Source organism: Miscanthus floridulus, chromosome 5 (genome assembly GCF_019320115.1).
Source record: "Miscanthus floridulus cultivar M001 chromosome 5, ASM1932011v1, whole genome shotgun sequence".
Taxonomy (NCBI): domain Eukaryota; kingdom Viridiplantae; phylum Streptophyta; class Magnoliopsida; order Poales; family Poaceae; genus Miscanthus; species Miscanthus floridulus.
In genome coordinates, this window is record NC_089584.1 from 112,706,730 (window position 1) to 112,728,776 (window position 22,047).

General features: G+C 50.8%; 1 protein-coding gene across 1 annotated transcript; it reads left to right on the top strand.

Moving 5' to 3' along the window:
- The first annotated feature begins 8,581 nt into the window (after positions 1–8,581).
- On the top strand, positions 8,582–11,050 carry LOC136453082 (U-box domain-containing protein 16-like). Its single transcript, XM_066453659.1, has one exon. It carries the CDS (start codon positions 8,701–8,703, stop codon positions 10,804–10,806), a length of 2,106 nt encoding a protein of 701 aa, XP_066309756.1. The 5' UTR covers positions 8,582–8,700; the 3' UTR covers positions 10,807–11,050.
- Positions 11,051–22,047: the final 10,997 nt, after the last annotated feature.

Sequence of the window (22,047 nt, forward strand, 5' to 3'; positions counted from 1 at the left end):
AGTTCGATCTTTGGCGTCGGTGCGCACCATGGGATTGGGTAAGGTGGAGTCGTGAGTAGACCCAGGCGTCGGTGCTCACCGTGGATCAAAAGAATTAGTTTTAGTTAGTGAAGCCGTCTGAAGCCGTTACGGAAGTTAAGGAGTCACGGTCCCAAGCCGTAGCCGAATGTCACCTATCCCATTGACGTGAATTAAGGAGTCGCGGACCCAAGCCGTAGCCGGATGCCGCCTATCCCGTTGACGCAAGTTAAGGAGTCATGGTCCCAAGCCGTAGCCGGATGTCAACTATCCCATCGATGCGAGTTAAGGAGTCGTGGTCGCAAGCTGCAGCCGGATGTCTCCTATCCCATCGACGCAAATTCGAAGTCGTGGTCCCATGGCGTTTAAACCCTTGAGCCTTGTTGGGCCTTCGTGGGGGCTGTGAGTCATTTTTGCGCTACCCCATCCGGTTCCTCACAACCGGAGGGGCTAAGTTTCGTCGCCTGTCCCAATCGCTCGGGCTCGAAGACTAGCTCGGTGAGCTCACTAACGGGTGTGATCGAGTGGAATCCGGGTCTGTCATTCATGACGGGGTCGGCATAGCCCTCTTGTGACATTCCACTACTCCTTTACCTGCAGCCCGGCAGATGCCTAGGTCATTCCATAGACCGACCTGGGTGGCCTGATGGCCTCACCTTCAATGGAGATTCTGTGGGCTCGGCGAGAGGTTCAGGATCGAACGAGAAGGTTGAGATGACCTGGTTTTCCAAACCGGGCGAAGGCAACACGGTGCTCATCTACGGTTTTCTCCCCTAGCTCTGTTTGGTTGCTCATGTCGAATTAGGCAAGCCACCGCTTCGTGGCGCAACATGGAGCGTTTTGGTGCATTTCGCTACACGTGCGTTGCTTAGTTCCCGATCCCCCGGGCAGTTCATGCCCTAACCGTCTGGGGGGTTCAGGTGTATGAGATGAATGCGCGTATGGATGTATGAATGATTTGTAATGAAATAGAGGGGCTTTGATGGTGTTTTACCTTGAAGACTGGAGCGACGGGGTTCGAAGAGCTCCAATCAGAAGCGCCCGTCCGAGACCTACGCTTGTCAATCGTGGGTTAGCTCTCGTGTGAACAGTTTTGTATTTAATGAACACATGCTTACCTCAATGACCTGAGAGACGGGGTTCGGAGAGCTTCAGTCAGAAATGTCCGACCGGGACCCGTGCTCATCATTCAAGACGGAGTCGGCATGGCCCACATGGGGCGCCCCTTCGCTTCCTACCTGTATCTCAGGTGCTTATCCTGAGTGAATCGATCAACTCAGGAGGCTAGTTGATCTCTCCTGGGTGACTCGATCGACTCAGGGAGGTCTGGTGGTCTCTTCTGGTGGAGATTCCTCGCTCTTCCTTTCTTCTTCTTTCTCACTGAGAGTGCCTGTATGGGATCCTTTTGCAAACCTAGAGCGTGATGTCGGATTGGAGGTGAATGTCGCCCCGGTCTTGGCCGAGCCGGATGCCGCGTCATCGGGAAGTGAGCAGCTCAAGCCTTCATCGGTTGCACCGTCGTCGGATGTCGCCGGGTCGGCCCAATAGCATGTAAAAATATAATAGTAGTTAGCAAATGTAGGAAGTTTTAAGTTCATGGGGAAGCCCCTATGTAAGACGTTTCATGGTGTGTTTTAATGACTGCAATTGGTTTTTGTTCTTGTGATGGAGTCGCTCCGTTCGGGGAAGCTTGTCCCCTTTCGTTCCTTAGCTTTCCCTTAGCATAATTTTGTTTTAAATTTCTTTCTATCTCGTACCTGCTCGTTTGTTCCGTAGGTCACAACTTTGCGAGCCTGGGGCATGGCCCGCAAGGCTTGGCCTTTCGTAACCGTAGGAAAAGGCGGGGTGCGATCAGTCGGAATGTTCTAAAGCAAAGTTACGTAAGGTAAAACGAAGGAGCGAACTACCCTTTTGTTCAGGTAGGAAGGAGTTTCTTCATACAAAACCAAAAGAGTTCTTAAGGTAAAAACAAAAACAATGGGGTAGTAGAGCCCCCTAGTGGAGCCCCCCGAGCGCCCTGAGCCGAAAAGTGTTCGGGTCGGGGTGCTCTTACGGGAGCATTCGCTAAGTAAGGTAAGACTGAAACTTAGGAAAAGAAGAAAAGACATAGCCGTTCCAAGGTCGTCGAAGAGAGCGTCGTCGTCATTGTCCTTCAGTTAGTAGGCTTTCGGTCAGATCCCTTCATGCTCCAGTCATCTAGATCCTTGTCCGCTGTGCCCCCTTCTTCGGTCGCTGCCTCCTCTCCTTTTTCTTCCCTTGGCCTGCCAGCCTACCTCAGTAGGCGCCTGAGGAGCTGGCAGTCCTTGTAGAGATGGTTGATGGGATAGTTGTGGTTGAGGCACGGACCATCCATGAGTTTGTTGAAGTGGTCAGGCAGTCCCTGTTGGGGCTGCCTGGGTGCGCGATCAGCTACGGCGATCAACGCGGTGTCGTCCGTCCGGCGCCGATCCTTCCTGTTCTTTTTGCCCCTCTGAGTAGAGGGGCCTTCGTCTGGATCTGCGCACTTGGGCTTGCCTTTGTCCCAACCTCCGCTGAAGACTGCTCCGACTGTCTCCTCGCCAGAGGCATGGTTGGTGGCGACGTCGAGTAGATCACGGGTGGTGCGGGGTTTTAGGCAGCCAAGCTTGTGGATCAGGGACTCGTAGTTTGTCCTAGAGAGGAAAGCGCTGATGATGTTTGCGTCGATGACATCAGGGAGGGAGTTACAATGTTGGGAAAACCTATAGATGTAATCCCACAGGGATTCGCTGGGCTCCTGCTGGCAGCTCTTGAGGTCCTAGGAGTTTCCCGGGCGGATGTACGTCCCCTAAAAATTCCTGACGAAGACCCTCTTGAGGTTTGTCCAGTCGTGGATACTGTCGTGTGGATGGAATTCGAGCCATGCCCGAACATGCTCCCCTACGCAAATGGGAAGATATTGGATGATGAAAAAGTCATCATCCACTCCTTCGGCTCGACAGGCGAGCCGGAAGTCTTCAAGCCAAATGCCTGGGTTTGTCTCCCCGGTGTATTTGGTGATGTTGGTGGGAGGCCAGAAACGCTGCAGAAATGGCGCTCTCCGGATGCGCCGGCTGAAGGCCCGTGGCCCTAGGCCCTGAGGGCTAGGGCTCCGGTCATCTGGCCAGTGATCGTGCCTAGGGTGCGTTTCTCCGCTTCCCTCGATGATTCGGCCAGGGTCCGTGTCGCCTGCTGCCGTATGGCGGACGTCGTTACCGTGTCGGGCTCGACGATGGATGCTATCGACGCTACGAGCGTCCCTATGCGGTCGGTGTGGAGCGGGCGCCTGGTTAGACCGTGGTGTGGCTGCCACTCCCCGAGCCAAGCCTGTCGGCTGCGGCGGTGAGCGAACGGATTGATCCGGCTGGTGTGTCCCCATCCCCCCGGTGGGGAGAGATGGCGAGGGTCGGAGTCGCGATGTGGAGCTTTCCGCCTGTTGGACAGCGGCGGCCTCTACTAGAACCCGGAGGTTCCGGTAGACTACCCGCTCCTGAGGGTCGACGGGCTTAGGAACACCGCGGAGAAGCATTGCTGCAGCAGCGATATTCTAGCCGGCCCGGGAGAATTGTGGGACATCGTTCCCTTCGCTCACGATGTCATGCTGAACCTGATGAGCGTGACCCCGGGCACCACCCGCCAGGCCAGGCGCGTGGGGCGCAACGTGCTGCACCGACGGCACCGGTGCAGACGGTGGCTGATTCTACCGTCGTTGTCGTAATTCCTCAGCGTGTGCTTACGCATACACGAGGGCTCCCGCACGGCCCAACAACCACATCTTACGAGGCCGGTCCAGAAGAAAGAAAGGCCGTTTTCCTAGGCCGAGCCCTGGCGTGGAAGCCGGTCCTCGAGGGACCCCGGGTTTATGAACCCAACACAGCCCAACAACCACATCTTACATGCTCATCCAACCGTTCTAAAAAGAGAAGAAGAAAATCACTTCACCGCAGCACCGCGACAACTCTCTGCGACGGCGCTCTGCCACGCCGCCTTGGCGACGACGCTACCAAGAGCGCTTCCCTCTCCATTGCGTCTCCCCCTTCATCGCGCCTCTAGTCCGTCAGCCATCATCTCCTCTGTTCCAAAGCACGATAGCCTGTCTTTCTCCCTCTCCATCACGCCTCTCGTCCGCCGTGGGCTTCTCCAATGCACGGACCCACCACAGCCTTCTCACGAGACCTACCATGGCTTGTCCATCGGAGGAGCGAGGTCCGCACCACCCGCGAGCTCTACACCCGTGCCCGTGAACTCCATGCGCCGACGAGACTCCATTCCGAAGCAACAAGGAGATGTTGCACTAAAAGCGCATGCTGCAAACGAATGTTCCAAGTATTTTAAATGTTTCAGAGGTAGATTGTAAGTGTTTCATATGGATGTTGCAAAATAGATTGGGATGTTGCATATGATGCATGTGTTTCATAGGCATGTTCCAAGCATTTATTCAAAGTGTTTCATCTATTTCAGACGTATGTTGCAAGCGTTTTGATTTGGATGTTGCAAGCATTTGTTCAAAAGTAGATCGAAACATATGTTGTAAGGGTATGTTCCAAATGTTTCAGCTATTTTATTCTTATGTTGTAGTAAGTATTTTCATGTTGCAAGTGTTTTATTCAGATGTTGCATATGTTTCACACATATGTTGCAAGTGTATGTTCTAAATGTTTCATCTACTTTAAACTTATGTTGCATTCAAGTGTTTCATGTTGCAAGTGTTTCATGTTTCAGAGGTATGTTCAAAGAGTCATGGGGCACTGCCTAGGTGCTGGATAATGGGGCGTGGTGAGCCGGGGGCCAATAGATGGGGTGTACGACACGCTAGGATCCTGTGGACGGGGCGTGCTCGTTCTCATCTGGGCTCCCGGTGGAGAGAGGAAGGGGTCAGGGGGGGAGTGGCGGGCGCAGCCAGGGTGCGCGTGCGGGGCGGGACGAGACAGACGGGTGACAGACATGCGCGTGCAAAAACGATACGGCGGAGCAGCATGCATGGGCAGGCGGGCTAGGACAGCACATGCACAGGGTGACCGAACACACTCATCTGCTCCGGACGTCCAGGCGCTAGTAAGTCCCTTAAAAAATACTAGGTAAATCAATAAGTTTTCCAAGTGGCAAAAAAAAAAGTTAGGAGCACATATGTGGTTTATCTATGACTACACAAAAGTCATGGAAAAAAATTGTTCTACAACTTTTAAGCAACTTATTAAACGTGACCACATACATTTATAGATCTCATGGCACTTAGCGGAGGAATCCCTAACGATCCTACAGAAAAGGCATTATACATTCGTTTCCCTCTCTAGGAAAGAGTAGCAAGCCCCTAACCGGCCATCTGAAGAGCAATATCAAGAAGCTCTTTATATCCTTCCGTATCAATAAAAATAGAGATTTTGGTGACAAAAAACCGCAACCAGTTTTAAATTAGATCTTCAAAGTTCAATTGTTGCCAAGTGCACGGATAGCTCTCCAAAGTGGACAACAACATATAGAGAACCCATTGGAAGGTGGAAAAGATATAGACAACGGGTTTAATTCAACTGGCTCTACAAATAAGGATTTAGATAGTGAGTTTAAGAAAAACTCTTGAAGACGCTCTAAGAGCAACTTTAAGAGTCCCTTCATATCCTTCCATATTAATAGGTATAGAGATTTCGACAAAAAAAACCTCCAATAACTCCTTCGATTAGATCTCTAAATATTGACATCATATATTCATGATTTCTCGCCAGTCAAAGATGAAGAGCGGAGTTGACTCTCCAAAATGCACATAAGATATAGAGAAGTTGTTAGAGCGTGGAAAGATATATAGAGCATTTTCTCAAATGGCTCTCTAAATAAGGATTTAGAGGGTGGGTTTTAAGAAAAAGTCCTGAGATACCTAAAAGTGACTCAAGAGCCTTTTTATATCCTTCTGTATTGATATAGATATTGATCGTGGTGAAAAAGTCCTCTAACAGTTTTCGATTAGGAGCCTATTTGGTTTGTGACCACAACTTGCTACGCCACAAGTCATGTCATATTTTTTCGGCAGTTGTTTGCTTCATTGTCATAACTGTGGTGTGCCACACTTTCTTAGCATTCTGCCCCACGCGTAATACTCTGTGTGTGGGGGGGGGGGGGGGGGATGACCCCAGCAAACCTTCGTCTGCTAACAAAACCTTCGTTAAGATCGTTTTGGCACTGGGGAACAACTAGGGCGAAGGTCACAGGCACCACAAGAAGTGGGTGGTCGTAGGACATCCAGCGGATCCATGCACGAGGAGGTATCGTGTGAACGAAGATCCACTGCAAGCCGACAGGCAAGAAACAAGAGAAGACGCCCAGGAGACGGACGCGACCAGCGCCGCCCTGGGAGTGGTTGGCATGGGGATGGGGAATTACCATCGTACCCCTGTCAATGCAATGTCCAGATGTTGTGCATAATCAACCCTTATGTAACTTCACATCGCCCTGGGTATGTTCTATAAATACCGGGGGTGGCACTGTTTCAGACAGAGTTTTCGGTGGAATTAATGAGCATTTACCCCAAAATTTACTTATGTCTTCCACCGTTCCATTCCCGGCATCCACCTTCGCCTTTCTCTTCTCCTGTGGGAAGCCCTCGTCCTCGCCCCTCCTAGTCTCGAGCGATGGTGGAAGGCCAGGAGTGACCCTACATACTCATTTTCTTACCAAACGTTGCCACAAGTGTGACTTCAATTTTACTCGACACACTTTCTTTGACAGCCAGTTTGTTGAAAGTTAGATGTGGCAAACAACGACACCAACCAAACAAACCCTAGACTCTAAACACTGTCATCCTCTAAAGTTTCTCGCAAAACAAAGATAGAGAGTGGGGCTGACTCTTTATAAAGAAGCTATTGGAGGATGGAAGACACATGCCCTTTTCGTTTCGCTGAAATTTGGCTGCTGCTGATGCTGATACTGATTTGTTGTGAGAGAAAAGCATTCGCTGAAAAATATTGCTCAAGTAGTGCTAAAAACAGGACGACAGATAGCAATTTTTATTTTAATGACTCTCCAAATGACTAAATGAGGATATACAGAGACATAGTTTAAGAAAGAATATTGGAACCAAATACCGCTGTTATGAAATTAGGTGTCGCTGCAAAGTTAAACGACATTCAGATACTGCTGCCTGCAGCTATCATTTAACGGCCGCGCTGTTTAAATTGACTATCCGCGAAAGCCAGGTCAAACACAGGGACTGTCGTATGTTAATGCAAAGTACTAAGCCATGACGCTTTGCCGCGGCACGGCTGCGTCTGCCGGCCGTCGATCTGGTCACCAGCCCACTCACTACCCCAGCACCAACCAAACGTCGTCGTGCGCGCTGACGTGGCTGACACGCCATCCAGCCGGCGAAAAGCCTCGGCACCACCCCGCAGCGCACGGTCACTTTCGTGGCGCAGCCCAGCAGCGCTTACTACGAACTAGGAGACCGAAGAAAAGCGGTCAGCCCTCCCACAGCTTGTGCTAACGAAAAGAACGCGCCGCTGGCCTGTTCGAAATGGCGTCGTGCGCTTGGAACTCCGTCCGATCGAGTCAAATGGTGATTGCTTGTTCCACATGGCATCGCCGTGCGCAATTACTGTTCGCTGCACCCGCCCTTGTTCGTTTTTGGCGTCCGTCTGGCCCGTTTGGGTGTTTCGAATGCTGCTGCTCTGCAGTATCACTCCCTGTCCGGACTCTGGACTTCTGGAGGGGGCCAAAAATGAAGAAGGAAACCGTGTTCTGACCGTGTCAGCAAGACGATATGCGATTGGAAACAGCACATGTCGAAGGAAGCCAGGTTAGCCTGGGCCCTGTTTACTTTCCCTCCAAAACGCCAAATTTTTCAAGATTCCCCGTCACATCGAATCTTTGGACACATACATAAAGCATTAAATATAAATAAAAAATAAAATTAATTACATAGTTTAGACGAAATCCACGAGATGAATCTTTTAAGCCTAATTAGACTATGATTGGACACTAATTATCAAATAACAACAAAAACGCTACAGTAGTGTTTTGCCAAATTTTTTGGCAACCAAACTGGCCCCTGATTGTCTGCTACTAGTCGCTCAGCTCGGGTAGAAAAGCCCACGAAGATAGTAATTAGGCCCTGTTTAGTTTTCAAAAATTTTCACCCCAAAGTGTCATATCGAATCTTGCGACACATGCATGGAGTACTAAATGTAGACGAAAAAAAATTGCACAGTTGGATGAAAAATCACGAGACGAAACTTTCGAACCTAATTAGTTCATAATTAGACACTAATTGCCAAATACAAACAAAAGTGCAACGGTACCGAAAACCAAAAAAAAAATTCGCCGTCTAAACGCGCCCTAAAGAGCTCCGGGATTGTCGGATGCAATCATCCAAGTGGCAGTCGGACTGTTCAATGTGGAAGTGGAAGCCCGTTGTCTGTCACGAAGGCACGTCACATTCGATCGACCAGTCGCCTGTTCTGACCAGCACGCGAAGCGCAACCATCACAGTAGAAGATAAGCAAGCAACCTCTCATGCGGGTTGGGATTCCTTTCCAGCTCTCAACCAACTGCACACGCCTACCGACCATCACAGTAGAAGATAAGCAAGCCCCTCCTCTCTCTCTCTTTCTCTGTCTTCACCTCGCCGCACCGCCATCCCCACTAAACCAGCCGTTTCTGTAGGTGTTAGTTATACCGCGCTCAGCTGTTCCAACTCCAATGGCCATGCCCAACCCACGATCGGTGTTGACCTCCGCGCCGTCACCGCCCGGCAGCTGCTCCTCCTCCACCTCCTCCTGGTCGGCGGCGGCGGAGATCATGGCGCCGGCGCCTCTGTCACCGTCCGACGGGGAGCTGCTGCGCTCGCTGCACCGCCTCGCGCGGGACCTGTCGGCGGCCGCCGAGACGCCGGCCCCGTTCCTGCGCGGCGCGCTCGCGTCCATCACAAGGCGGTACAGGCTCCTGGCCGCCGCGTTCGACGACCTGGTGCTGTGCGCCGCGGCGGCCGGGGGGGACATGCCGCGGTCCGCGTCGCTGTGCCTTCGCGAGGTGCTCCTCGTGCTGCAGCGCTTCAAGGTGCTGGCCGCCGACTGCGCCGCGCGGAGCCGGATGCGGCTGCTGCTGCAGTCGGACGAGATCGAGGAGGAGGTGCGGGAGCTGCACCAGGACCTGGCCACGCTGCTCGACCTCCTGCCCGTCGTCGAGCTGGGCCTCGCCGAGGACGTCGTGGACCTGCTCGACCTTGCGTCGCGCCAGTGCAGGCGGTTCGCGCCGTCGGTGTCTGTCCAGGCGGAACAGGCTCTCAAGGCCAGAGTGCTCTCGCTAATACAGGAAATCGAGCGGGAGATTGTGCCGGAGCGGGAGAGGCTGCGGGAGATCCTGGAGGAAGTGGGCATCAACGACCCGGCGACCTGCAGCCAAGAGATCGAGAGCCTTGAGCGGGAGATCGGCGACCGCGCCTCGGAGAGGTGGACGGACGCCATGATCGCGCTCGTCGGGTTGCTACGGTACGCCAAGTGCGTCCTGTTCAGCGCCACGCCCCGACCTTCGGATTCCAAGCCGGACCCCGAGGTCGACGAAGAAGGGGAGCCCCCGGCGCCGCCGCCGGACTTCCGCTGCCCCATCACCCTCGACATCATGCACGAGCCCGTCGTCGTCGCCAGCGGCCAGACATACGACCGGGAGTCCATCTCCCGGTGGTTCGACTCCGGCAAGTCAACGTGCCCCAAGACAGGGCAGGTCCTTACCGTTTTGGAGCTGGTTCCCAACAAGGCGCTCAAGAACCTCATCGTCAAGTGGTGCCGGGAGAACGGCGTCGCCGTGGAGAGCAGCGAGGCGAGCAAGAGCGAGCCGGCGCAGGCGGTGGCCGCGAACAAGGCGGCGCTGGAGGCGGCGCGCATGACGGCGTCGTTCCTCGTGAAGAAGCTCTCCATCTGTTTCTCCCCTGACGCGGCCAACCGTGTGGTGCACGAGATCCGGCTGCTGTCCAAGTCCGGCGCCGACAGCCGCGCCTTCGTCGGGGAGGCCGGAGCCGTGCCGCTGCTGGTGCCCCTGCTCTACTCCGAGGACGCCGGGCTCCAGCTCAACGCCGTCACGGCGCTGCTCAACCTCTCCATCCTTGAGGCCAACAAGAAGCGCATCATGCACGCCGAGGGCGCCGTGGAGGCGGTCGCCCACATCATGAGCTCCGGCGCGACGTGGCGCGCCAAGGAGAATGCGGCGGCCGCTGTGCTCAGCCTGGCGTCCGTCCACACCTACCGGCGCCGCCTCGGCCGGAACCTGTCCGTCGTGGAGAAGCTCGTGCATCTGGTCCGCACCGGCCCGACGAGCACCAAGAAGGACGCGCTGGCCGCGCTTCTGTCGCTGGCGGGCGAGAGGGAGAACGTGGGAAAGCTCGTGGACGCCGGCGTCGCGCAGGCGGCGCTGTCCGCGATCAGCGGGGAGGAGACCGCGGCCGCGGTGCTGGCCGCGCTGGCGAAGCGCGGCGGCGCGGAGGCTATCGTGGGCATCGACGGCGCTGTGGCGCGGCTGGTGGCCGAGATGCGGCGCGGCACGGAGTGGTCCAGGGAGAATGCGACGGCGGCGCTGGTGCTCCTGTGCCGGCGGCTGGGCGCGCAGGCGGTGACGCAGGTGATGGCCGTGCCAGGCGTGGAGTGGGCCATCTGGGAGCTGATGGGCACCGGCACGGAGCGCGCCCGCCGCAAAGCCGCGTCGCTCGGCAGGATATGCCGCCGGTGGGCCGCCGCCTCGGCCGCCGACGGCGAGCGGGGCAGCGTGTGCCCGGCCGCCAGCAGCGTCGTGCCTCCGGCCATGATGGCGTCGTAACCAAGGCTAGCCATGGCAATGCCAGATAGGATAAAGCTCGGATTAAACGAATTTTTCCCCCTCTTCTCCTCATGATGTACAAAGTTTGCTTAGGCTGTCACGATTCTTTGATCAGAGAGTGATAATGGTGAGTGGTTGATCAACTGTGCATACGGAGCTCTCTAGTGTACCAATGTAGTTTGTGTTATAATGACCGGATCGACTAATCTAGCGGGTGTACATTTAACACCTTCGGTGTTACGTTATATAATTTTTGCTAAAACACTACATATGCATCCTATTTATGTGTAAAGGTGTGTACCATAAGATATAAATCATTGTACGGCACTTGAAACGTTTATATTAAACAAGAAAAAAATGTTACGCATCATGTCGTTTAATATCATTTAGTATTCTAAGCGAAATTTTATCGAATAAAAATGTTATAGAAAGTTTATACAAACTTTGATAAAGTTTGACGAAGCTCGCTAGCTAGTATATGAAGAAGCTTGGAAATCGAATTCGACGCGAAATCATCAAGGTTTATTCGTTTCGCGTTAAGTCTATAATTGGGTCGACGAAGCCGTGTTTGAAAATTTTTGTAGAGCGAGCGGCCTAAGAAGTGGCGTGATGTCATGGCTTGGGTCGATATCCCTACGTACCCTCTTGCGTATAGAAGAATTGGTTTGGCATTTGGACCATCGGGTAGGATTTTGCAACAGCTTTAAAAAACGTGCACGTCACATAGTTCAACCAAGCCGGCGCTGGCCGCGGTCACCGCCTCTGCCTGGCACTGCTGCTACCGCTGCTGGCCGCCAGCGAGCACTGCCGAGTCGGCCGCGTCGTCACCGCTGCACTCGGGCGAGCACGCCGCGCGCGGGCCACTGCACTGGTCGTCCCGGTCGCTGCCCTTGCCCTGGCTGCGCTACGCTGCTGCGCTGGCGCACCGCAAGCGTTTCCGAACCAGCCGCCGTCGCGCCTGCGCGCGTACACCGCGTGTTGGTCCGGCACTGCTGGCTTGGGTCCCCTGCTATCGTGCGCTGGCACACGGCGCACGCGCTAGGCCCGGCCATGACTAGCGGCTCTGCTCCCCCTTCAGCGCATCCGCTGTGGCTGCTGCTCGCGTCGCGTCGCTCGCATTGCGTGCCATCCGGCGCTGCCATCCTGGTACTGCTCTCGTTGACGTCGGTTGTGCGTGCGTGTGGGCTTGTTTGGCTTGTCGCGTTCTCACGCTTGCGCTCAAGGCCACGCTAAAGGCGCCAGTCACTTCGCCTGCAAGGTCGTCGGCCGGCCGAGTCACGCCAAGCAACCGAATCGATGCGCTGCCCTTTTTTGTGTATCGTGCACGTGTGGTGGTCACGTGGAAGGACGGCGTCGTGCCAAACCGTTCACTGTGGCAGTGGTACAAGGGAAGGACGCCAATTTGGAATTCTGTCGCCGCCGGCTGCCATAAGTCCTTAGGAGTCACCACAACAATTAGCCTCAACCACTCCACCGTTTCCTAATTAACCACGCCCACAGCGAGCCGAAATAGTTAGCGTGTGAGTGAAGCCGTCCCGGCTTTCGTTCGGCCTTCAGCAAGGTGAGACGGGGCGTTTCCCTCGCGGCGGTCTGCCATGGCCGCCTGAGCGGGCGCACGGCCAGAGCGTCATGGGGTGCTTCGCCGTTTCAATTAGGCTATGCCTTGAGTAATAGTTGACTTGGTTATCGCAATCGTGCAGTGGTTTCGTTGCGGAGCAGCGGGTCATCGGAGACACCGTCGCTGTGCTCGCCGGGAACCAGCGTCACCCCGTGTTCGTGGCCAACCGTCTTGCCGAGCCCCGTGCCTTCGCCCAGTCCATTCGTCACACCACTGGTGAGGTCCTCTTACTCCTAGAGTACCTAGTTGACTCGATTAGGGCAGAAGTGCGCCGGAGCGCGTGGCCGTCCCCGGTGGACGTAGGTAGATGCCATTTTCGTGGCCGACGCGTTTGAAGGTAGTAGCGAACCAATTAGAACTGCTACTTTGCTCAACGCAGCCTGCTGGTGGTCACCGAGTAGTATTTAAGGCATTCGAATAGTTGATTTCGCCGACGTTGGGCCACCGCGGTAGTCACCGCCGCGGCGTGTGGCCACGCATGCGTGGTGCGCCATTCTAGGCGTGTGTTACCTCAATCCGTTTCGTGTGGCACATGGAAGCTCCTGGGGATGCTGGTGTGTGCCGGCATGGTCGGTGCTCGCCGATGTTTGGCCGGTGAGGTCGTGGCTCTGTTACGTCCGGCCAGGGGTGTCGCAACGTGAATTTGAAGTAAACAAAGGGGTTAAGTGCTAGAGTCAGTGAGAGGAGGGAATAGTGTAATGGACTGCACTGCCATTTGATGGGAACCCGAGGGCTCTTTTAGAGAAATGGGCCAGCACGCCGAATGAGAGAAAGAGAGGGAGGGACAAAGAATTGGCTTTTATTTTTTCCAAAACAATTTTCCAACTTCATTTTCAAATAGTTTTTGGAATCATTTTGAGTTTTGGATCAAAACCACTCAACCCAATAAATAAAATGCTATAGCATGAGTGCATCAACATGTATCTATCCTTAAGATTGATTTTATTTGCATAAAAATTATTATTTTTCCTATATTTGAATGCACACATAATTACATAAATAAATCAAATTTAACTATTTTAAAAGAATACAAATTTTAGGGCGTTACACCAAGTTTGGATGGGGACCTGGACACCCGGGACAGGAGAGTGATGGGTTAGTCCTGCTTGTGTATGGGGTACAAGCGGGGCGTGTGTTTTGGGGGCACCCAGCAGGGCACATTGATCCGCGAATCGCCAGAAAATCCGGTATGGCTTATCTGCGGTTTAGCACCGTAGTAAGAAGTGAAAGTTTAAAGGAAAAGAAATAGAACTGATTGCTCAACTCTTGCTTGAAAGTAGAACATGTGCTTATATGGACGGGCTAGATGATAACTTAATCCGGCTGATAATAATACATAAATAAGGACTCACTAATAGTATTGCTTTCTACCAAAAGAAACCAGCAAACCACAAAGCTTATCATTTTCCTTGGAGTCAGGAAATTATTCCCACTAGTCGGATAAGTATTGCGAGTACATTGTGTGCTCAGGGTTTATTTACCCCTATTGCAGGTGATGCATGAGAAGTACCTTTGTGTGGAGGATTCTTCTGGTGGGCTCAAACGGAATCCTCGCTCCTATCGCTAGATGTTTATTTAAATTCCGTTGTTTATCATTCCGCACTCCGACATTTGGTAATGTAATAATGTACTTTTCAAGAATCTCTTATGTATGAAATGGACTTGTATTGTCACCCGTTCTCATTATTGGATCCTTGGAAAAAATGTGGTTCTTTCAGGTTCTCCCTTGGGGTGTGCCCGACGGATACCGCTCGCGGTAGCCTGTTTTTTGGGTGCTTAGTGTCTGGTGGGAGACGAGCACCTCCGTAAGCGTGCTATTTTGGGCGGTTCTACCACAAATGGTACCAGAGCCAATAATGGTTACGAGTTTCATTATTTTTTTCAAAAACATAAAAATTTGAGCAACAAAAGTTTTGCGAAAAGTAGGATGCGATTAAGTTAAGTTAAATAAATATAAGCCCAAGCAATATGGTCTATCTAGGATAGCGGCACTGGTTTTATCTAATCAGTTTTCTACAGGTACACTGCCTTACGTTGCGTAAGAAATCGCTTAGTATTGCGGAAAGTAAGTGCGCGATGTGCCAAAAATTTTATGAATACCGCTATATTCTGGCTTGAGTGAACGCATAGGTCAAAGCATGCATCAGGATAATAGCATCTTACTTCAACTAAAATCCCCCTTTAAGTATAATTGAATTAGTAAATTGATAGGACTAACTAATGGAATGCTTTAATAAATGTGATGTCATCCCTCTGATTCCTTGCTTCTGATCGAGAGGGTGTTCTAATGGATGGTTCATATCTCTTACAGATGAATCTAAGGTATGGACGCAGGAGCACCAGTGCGGGGACGGCTCATGGTCTTGGCGAGGGCCATGGCGAGAGTGGCTGGGCCCATGAGCCCAATAGGGAGAGCCATGGGGCTCCATTTCTGGCTCCTCCACCACCGCCGCCTCTGACGACTCACGCTGAGATGATGGCAGAGCTGTTGGCTGCTCGCCGTGAGTCAGCCCGTGCCATGGAGATCATGGCACAAGCTGTCGTGGGCCTCGCCTACGGAGGCCATGCGGGCAACGGTGGGAACGGGGGTGGTGCCCGCCATCCTGAGGGATCATCCTCTTACTAGGACTTCCTCAAGACTCACCCACCCACTTTCACCCCATCTGATGAGCCCCTGGATGTGGAGCACTAGCTTCGTAATCTGAAGCAAAAGTTTCTGCTGCTCGACGTGGTCGACGAGCTGAAGGTATGCTTTGCAGCGCAGTAGCTTTTGGGGTTCACAAGTGCATGGTGGGATACCTTCCATGCCATGGAGCAGCCTGATCATCCGGCAACCTGGTAGGAGTTCACCACCGTATTCTGAGAGTTCTTTATCCCTGCTGGTGTCATCAACCGGAGGGTGACTAAGTTCCTGGAGCCGTGCTAGGGGAATATGACAGTGATGGACTATGTGAATAAGTTCAATCACTTGTCCTAGTATGTTGGCATTCATGTGGACACTGATGACAAGAAGAAGGACCGCTTCTTTTGAGGTCTCTCTTCCATCCTTCAGGAGAAGTTGTACACAGCGAACTATCAGACCTTCGAGGCACTGATGAACGCCGCCATCGCCTTGGAGGGTTTTCAGCGGGAGTCTCAGGTAGAGTGGAAGAGGAAGTGGGTGGCAGCTAGATCTTCTTGCCACCCTCACACTCAGAAGGTACATGTTGTCCGACGGGGGCTCTATTAGTCATTAGGCGGGCCTTCGTTCCTGCAGCCCCAGCAGACTTCTCAAACTTCCTCCATACAGTACCGTGCACCCCCACAGTAGGTGCAGCCCCAGCAGTCTTAAGGACAACAGGTCCCACCTTGTCAGGGGTTTGGGAACAAGCTAGGTGCTTGCTTCAAGTGTGGCAAAGATGGCCACTATGCCCGAGCTTGTCCCCAGAACCAGCCAGCTCAGTCTGCTCAACCGTAAGCGAACTCCAGGCTTGTCAAAAAGACCGTAATCAAGAAGAAAGTGCCCAACAGATCCGGTCAGGTGCATTTCACAGATGTTGAACAGATTTTGCAGCAGGAGCCGGTGATGGCTGGTATGTTTACCATCGACTCCCATCCAGCTTATGTGTTGTTTGATTCTGGTGCATCACATTCCTTTATGAGCATAGGGTTTGTAGAGCGGCACAACTTACCACTTATGGCTATACCTTATGCCTATAAGATCCGAACTGCGGGTTCACAAATGTTCATCAATATCCGCACAGATACAGGAAGTTTGGTATTAGCCACCCACACTTACCGCCTACAGTTCATGGTCATGCCTAGGCAAGGCATTGATGCTATTCTTGGAATGAACTGGTTGTGGGTATATGGGGTAATCTTGGATTTGAAGAGGAGAAGTGTGGAGTTACGACTTCCTTCTTTTGAGGATAGGATGTCTCTTATTGTACCCTTACATCTAGTCTTACCTGTTGCTTCCCATGCTAAAGCTTCTCTTGATCTTACCTCCATTCCGTTAGTATGTGAGTTCCCGGATGTTTTCTCGAAAGATCTTCCTGGGTTGCCACCGGATAGAGAGGTAGAATTCTCCATTGAGCTAGAGCCTGGTACTACCCCTATCTCTAGACGCCCGTACCGCATGGCTCCAAGGGAACTAGCAGAAATGAAGAAGCAGCTAGAAGAGTTGATGGACAAAGGTTTCATCCGTCCTAGTTCTTCACCATGGGGTTGTCCGGCTATTTTCGTGAAGAAGAAGGATGGTACTTTGTGAATGTGTGTGGATTACCACCCTCTTAATGTGGTAATAGTTAAGAATATGTATCCTTTGCCCCGCATAGATACTTTGTTCGATCAGCTAGCTGGCGCCAATGTGTTCTCGAAGATTGATCTCCGATCAGGCTATCATCAGATCAAGATCAGACCACATGATATACCAAAGACAACTTTCTCTACTTGGTATGGGCTGTATGAGTACCTAGTGATGTCTTTTGGTCTCACCAATGCTCCTGCCTTCTTCATGTACCTGATGAATTCAATTTTTATGCCGGAGCTGGATAAGTTTCTAGTAGTTTTCATTGATGACATCCTAATCTATTCCAAGAATGATGAAGAGCATGCCCAACACCTTTGGATAGTACTGGCTCAACTAAGGGAGCACAAGTTGTATGCTAAATTTAGCAAGTACGAATTCTGGTTAGATCGAGTTAAAAGCTCTAGTTTGGTTTTGGTGAATTGATGGAACCCTAAGTGCTAACCTAGTTTATGAAGTGATCATGATATAGGTAGCACACTCCAAGTGGTGAAGCAAATGAAGATCATGACATGATGATGGTAATGCCATGATGATGATCAAGTGCTTCGACTTGAAAAGAAGAAAGAGAAAAACAAAATGCTCAAGGCAAAGGTATCAATGATAGGAGCCATTTTGTTTTGGTGATCGAGACACTTAGTGAGTGTGATAACATTTTGGATCGATAGCCGTACTATTAAGAGAGGTGAAACTCATATCGAAATGCAGTTATCAAAGTGCCACTAGATGCTCTAACTCATTGCATATGCATTTAGGATCTAGTGGAGTACTAACACCTTTGAAAATGTTTATGAAAATATGCTAACACATGTGCATAAGGTGATATACTTGGTGGTTGGCACATTTGAGCAAGGGTTAGAAACTTCACCGGCGGAGTGTCCGCCTATAGAGTGCAGACAGTCCGATGGAGCCACCGACGCCCTAAACTCAGGTGAACATGGTCACTGTAAGTGACCGGATGCTAGTCTCTGAAGGACCGGCATGTCCGGTCAGTAGCAGCAGAAGAAGCACAGCGTCGGTCGTCGACCGGACACTAGCGCTAAAACAACTAGACACTGGCTGGCTATGTCTGGTCACACTGACATGGTCATGCACAGGGGAAATGCCAAGTGATCGGATGCTGGGTGAGTCCGGTCGTGAAAAGTCATCTCTCGATGCTTACTAGAAACGACCGAACGCTGGTGTTCAGCGTCCGGTTACTTTGAGCTGCTATGTCTGGTCATCACTTGACCATTGAGATTAGGCGATCAACATTTGAAGAGAGGGGACACGTGGCATGCATCACGTGACCGGACGCTGAGGTCCAGCGTCCGGTCAATATGACCGGATCATCCGGTCACCCCGTGTTGTGCCCAGTGATGGGGTACAATGGCTCTATTTCGTGGGGGCTTCTATTTATGCCCCATGACTGGCTTAAGCTCACCCTCTTGGCCATTTGTATTGATATAACAACCTTATGAGCTTAGCCAAAGTCCTCCCACTCATCTTTATCATTGATTCATCATCTTTATGAGATTGGGAGAGAATCCAAGTGCATTGCTTGAGTGTTTGCATCTAGAGGCACTTGGTGTTCGTGTTTTGTTGCAGGATTCGCTTGTTACTCTTGGTGGTTGCCGCCACCTAGACGGCTTGGAGCAGTGAGGATTGTCGAGCGAAGGGTGGTGATTGTTTTCGACTCCGATCGTGGTGATTGTGAGGGGTTCTTGACCTTTCCCCGGCGGAGAGCCAAAAGGTACTCAAGTGGTTGCTCGTGGCTTGTGTGATCCTCCTCTTATATTGGTTGTGCGGCACCCTATTGAGGGTTTGGTGTGTGAAGCCATTTAGCGTGTGAACCTCTAAGTGAGTGAATCGCCACAACGAGGAGTAGCTTGCCGGCTAGCAAGTGAACCTCGGTAAAAAATCATTATGTTCATCATTTGATTCCAAGGTGATTGGTCTTCATTGGTATTCATTCTTGTGATTGATTGGTACACTCCTTGACTCGGTGGTATAACCATCTTGCTCACTCTCTTTATATTACCGCAAGCTAGTTATCAAGCTCTTTAGTGTAGCTAGTTGTGAGAGCTTGTTAGTTTGGTTAGTGTGGCTCTTTAGTTAGCTTTTGAGAGCACACTAACTTAATGTAGTGACATAGTTATTGCGTGGATAGAAACTACATAAACTAGAATTGTGGTAGGTGGCTCGCATTTTTAGTAGGCTAGCGCAACACTCGCTTTGCCTCATAATTGTCTAACCGGTTTGTTAAGTGTTGTTGTAGAATTTTTTTTGAATAGGCTATTCACCCCCCCTCTAGCCATTAGGACCTTTCATGAGTGTAGTTTTTGGGGCATGTGTTGACACCTGAGGGCGTTTCAGTAGATCCCAGCAAGGTGCAAGATGTATTGGATTAGAAGTCTCCCAAGTCTGTGCATCAGATTTGTCAGTTCCTTGGTCTGGCTAGATACTATTGGCATTTCATCCTGAATTTCTCCAAGATAGCACAGCCAATGACAAAGCTGCTCCAAAAAGAAGCTAAGTTTGATTGGAGCCTAGCTTGTGAATAAGCTTTCCATACTCTGAAGACATTTCAGACCACTGCTTCTGTGTTGGCCCAACCAGATATTGATAGGCCCTTTGATGTATACTGTGATGCCTCGAAGATAGGGTTGGGGTGTGTGCTTATGCAAGATGAGCGCGTGATAGCTTATGATTCGCGCCAACTGAAGAAGCACGAGGTGAATTACCCGACTCATGACTTAGAGCTGGCTGCTGTAGTCCACGCTTTAAAGATTTGGAGGCACTATCTGTTGGGCAACAAAGTGCATATCTTTATAGATCACAAGAGCCTCAAGTATATTTTCACTCAGTCTGAGCTAAACATGAGGCAGAGGAGATGGTTAGAATTGATAAAGGACTATAACTTGGAAGTCCAATATGACCCAGGAAAGGCCAATGTCATGGCGGATGCTTTGAGTCAAAAGTCACATCAGGTTGAGGAAACACCTTTGTCTCTCAACCATGCAGAGGTATTGGCTCACATTGCATTGACCTTAGAATTGCTAGAGCAGATTATGTGGGAGCAAAAGGAAGACCCCGAAGAGGTTCCTCACATCAGGAAGTTGATGGCTGAAGGGCGTGGCCCTCACTTTAGTGTTGATGAACATGGAGTAGTGAGATATAAGGATAGATTGGTGGTTCCATCCAATGAAGAGCTAAAAAGAAAGATTTTGAATGAAGCTCACCATTCAAAACTATCTATTCATCCTGGCAGCAACAAGATGTATCATGATCTACGCCACTTGTACTGGTGGTCTAACATGAAGCAGGACATCACCCAGCATGTTGTGGAGTGCGACACTTGTGGTAGAGTTAAAGCAGATCATATGCGTACCCCAGGATATTTGTAGCCCTTGTCCATGCCTATTTGGAAATGGGATGATATTTCTATGGATTTCATTGTGGGTTTACCCCACACATCCACGGGCTTTGATTCTATTTGTGTCATTATGGACCGTCTCACCAAGTCTACCCATTTTGTCCTGGTGGACACTAGGTATACAGCCAAGAAGTATGCTGAGATATATTTTAATCAAATTGTGACCCTTCATGGAGTTTCCCTTACTATCATCTCTGATAGAGGTTTAATCTTTGTCTCTCGTTTCGGGGAGCAACTGCAGCACTGTCTGGGTACTCATCTTCTTAGAAGCTCAACATACCACTGACAAACTGATGGTCAAACTAAAAGGGTAAACCAGGTGCTCAAGGATATGTTGAGGGCTTATGCCATCTCTTTTCCTGAGAAGTGGGATAAGTGCTTGAAGTTCGCTGAATTTTCTTACAATAATAGCTATCAAGAGAGCATCGCATGGTACCATTTGAGGCTCTATATGGGCAGAAGTGTAGAATGCCACTGAACTGGGTTGAAGTGGGAGACTATGGGTACTTTGGGCCTGATTTCATAAAAGAGGCCCGAGAGAAAGAAACATTATTCGAAGCCACTTGAAGGCGGCTCAAAGCTGACAAAAGTCTTACACAGATAAGCGAAGGAGGCCTTTGGAGTTTGCAGCTGGGGACTATGTGTATCTCAATGTGTCTCCTATGAGAGGGGTGCATCGGTTTGGTGTCCATGGCAAGCTAGCCCCTCGGTATGTGGGCCTGTACCAGGTGTTGCAACAGTGTGGCCCGTTGCTTATTGTCTCCAGCTTCCTGATATTTTATCTACGGTACACAATGTGTTTCATGTATCATAATTGAAGAAATGTCTGTGTGCTCCTGATGAAGCTGTGGAAATTGACGAGCTTCCCCTCCAGCCAGATTTGACTTATGTGGAGCACCCTATCAAAATCTTGGATGAGAAGGAGAGAGTGACCAGGAATAGAGTGTTAAAGTTCTACAAGGTGCAGTGGCAAAACCGTTTAGAGGATGAAGCCACCTGGGAACAAGAGAGTTACCTATTGCAGCATTACCCCCACCTTCTTGCCGGCTCTAATTGTTAGTTGCTCCACCAAAAATGTATTCCCTACCTCTTTCTCACACTAGGCACATGAAATCTCGGGTCGAGATTTTGTTTTAGGGGGGTAGATTTATAACAACCTTGGTGTTACATTATACAGTTTTTGCTAAAACACTACATGAGCATCCTACTTATGTGTAAAGGTGTGTAACATAAGGTATAAATCAATGTACGACACTTGAAACATTTATACGAAACAAGAAAAAAATGTTACGCTTCATGTCGTTTAATATCATTTAGTATTCTAAGCGAATTTTTATCAAACAAAAATGCTATAGAATGTTTATGCAAACTTTGATAAAGTTTGTAGTATGTACTTCATAGGCGATGATGAAATGCATACGGTCGAGGACGAGGCTCGCTAGCTAGTATATGAAGAAGCTCAGAAATTGAATTCGACGCAAAACCATCGAGGTTTATTCGTTTCGCGTTAAGTCTGTAATTGGGTTGACGAAGCCACGTTTGAGAATTTTTGTAGAGCGAGCGGCCTAAGATGTGGCGTGATGTCATGGCTTGGGTCAATAGCCCTACGTACCCTCTAGCGTATAGAAAAATTGGTTTGGCGTTTGGACCACTAGGTAGGATTTTGCAATAGCTTTAAAAAGCGTGCACGTCACATAGTTCAACCAAGCCAGCGCTGGCCGCGGTCACCGCCTCTACTTGGCACTGCTGCTGCCGCTGCTGGCCACCAGCGAGCACTACCGAGCCGGCCGCGTCGTCCCTGCTGCGCTCGGGCGAGCACGCTGCGCACGGGCCGCTGCACTCGCCGTCCCGGCCGCTACCGTTGCCCTGGCTACGCTGCGCTACTGCGCTGGCGCACCGCAAGCATTTCCAAACCGGCCG

What these genes read in the sequence shown, in the direction of transcription:
- LOC136453082 (XM_066453659.1), top strand. Translation starts at nt 8,701, where the DNA reads ATGGCCATGCCCAACCCACGATCGGTGTTGACCTCCGCGCCGTCACCG.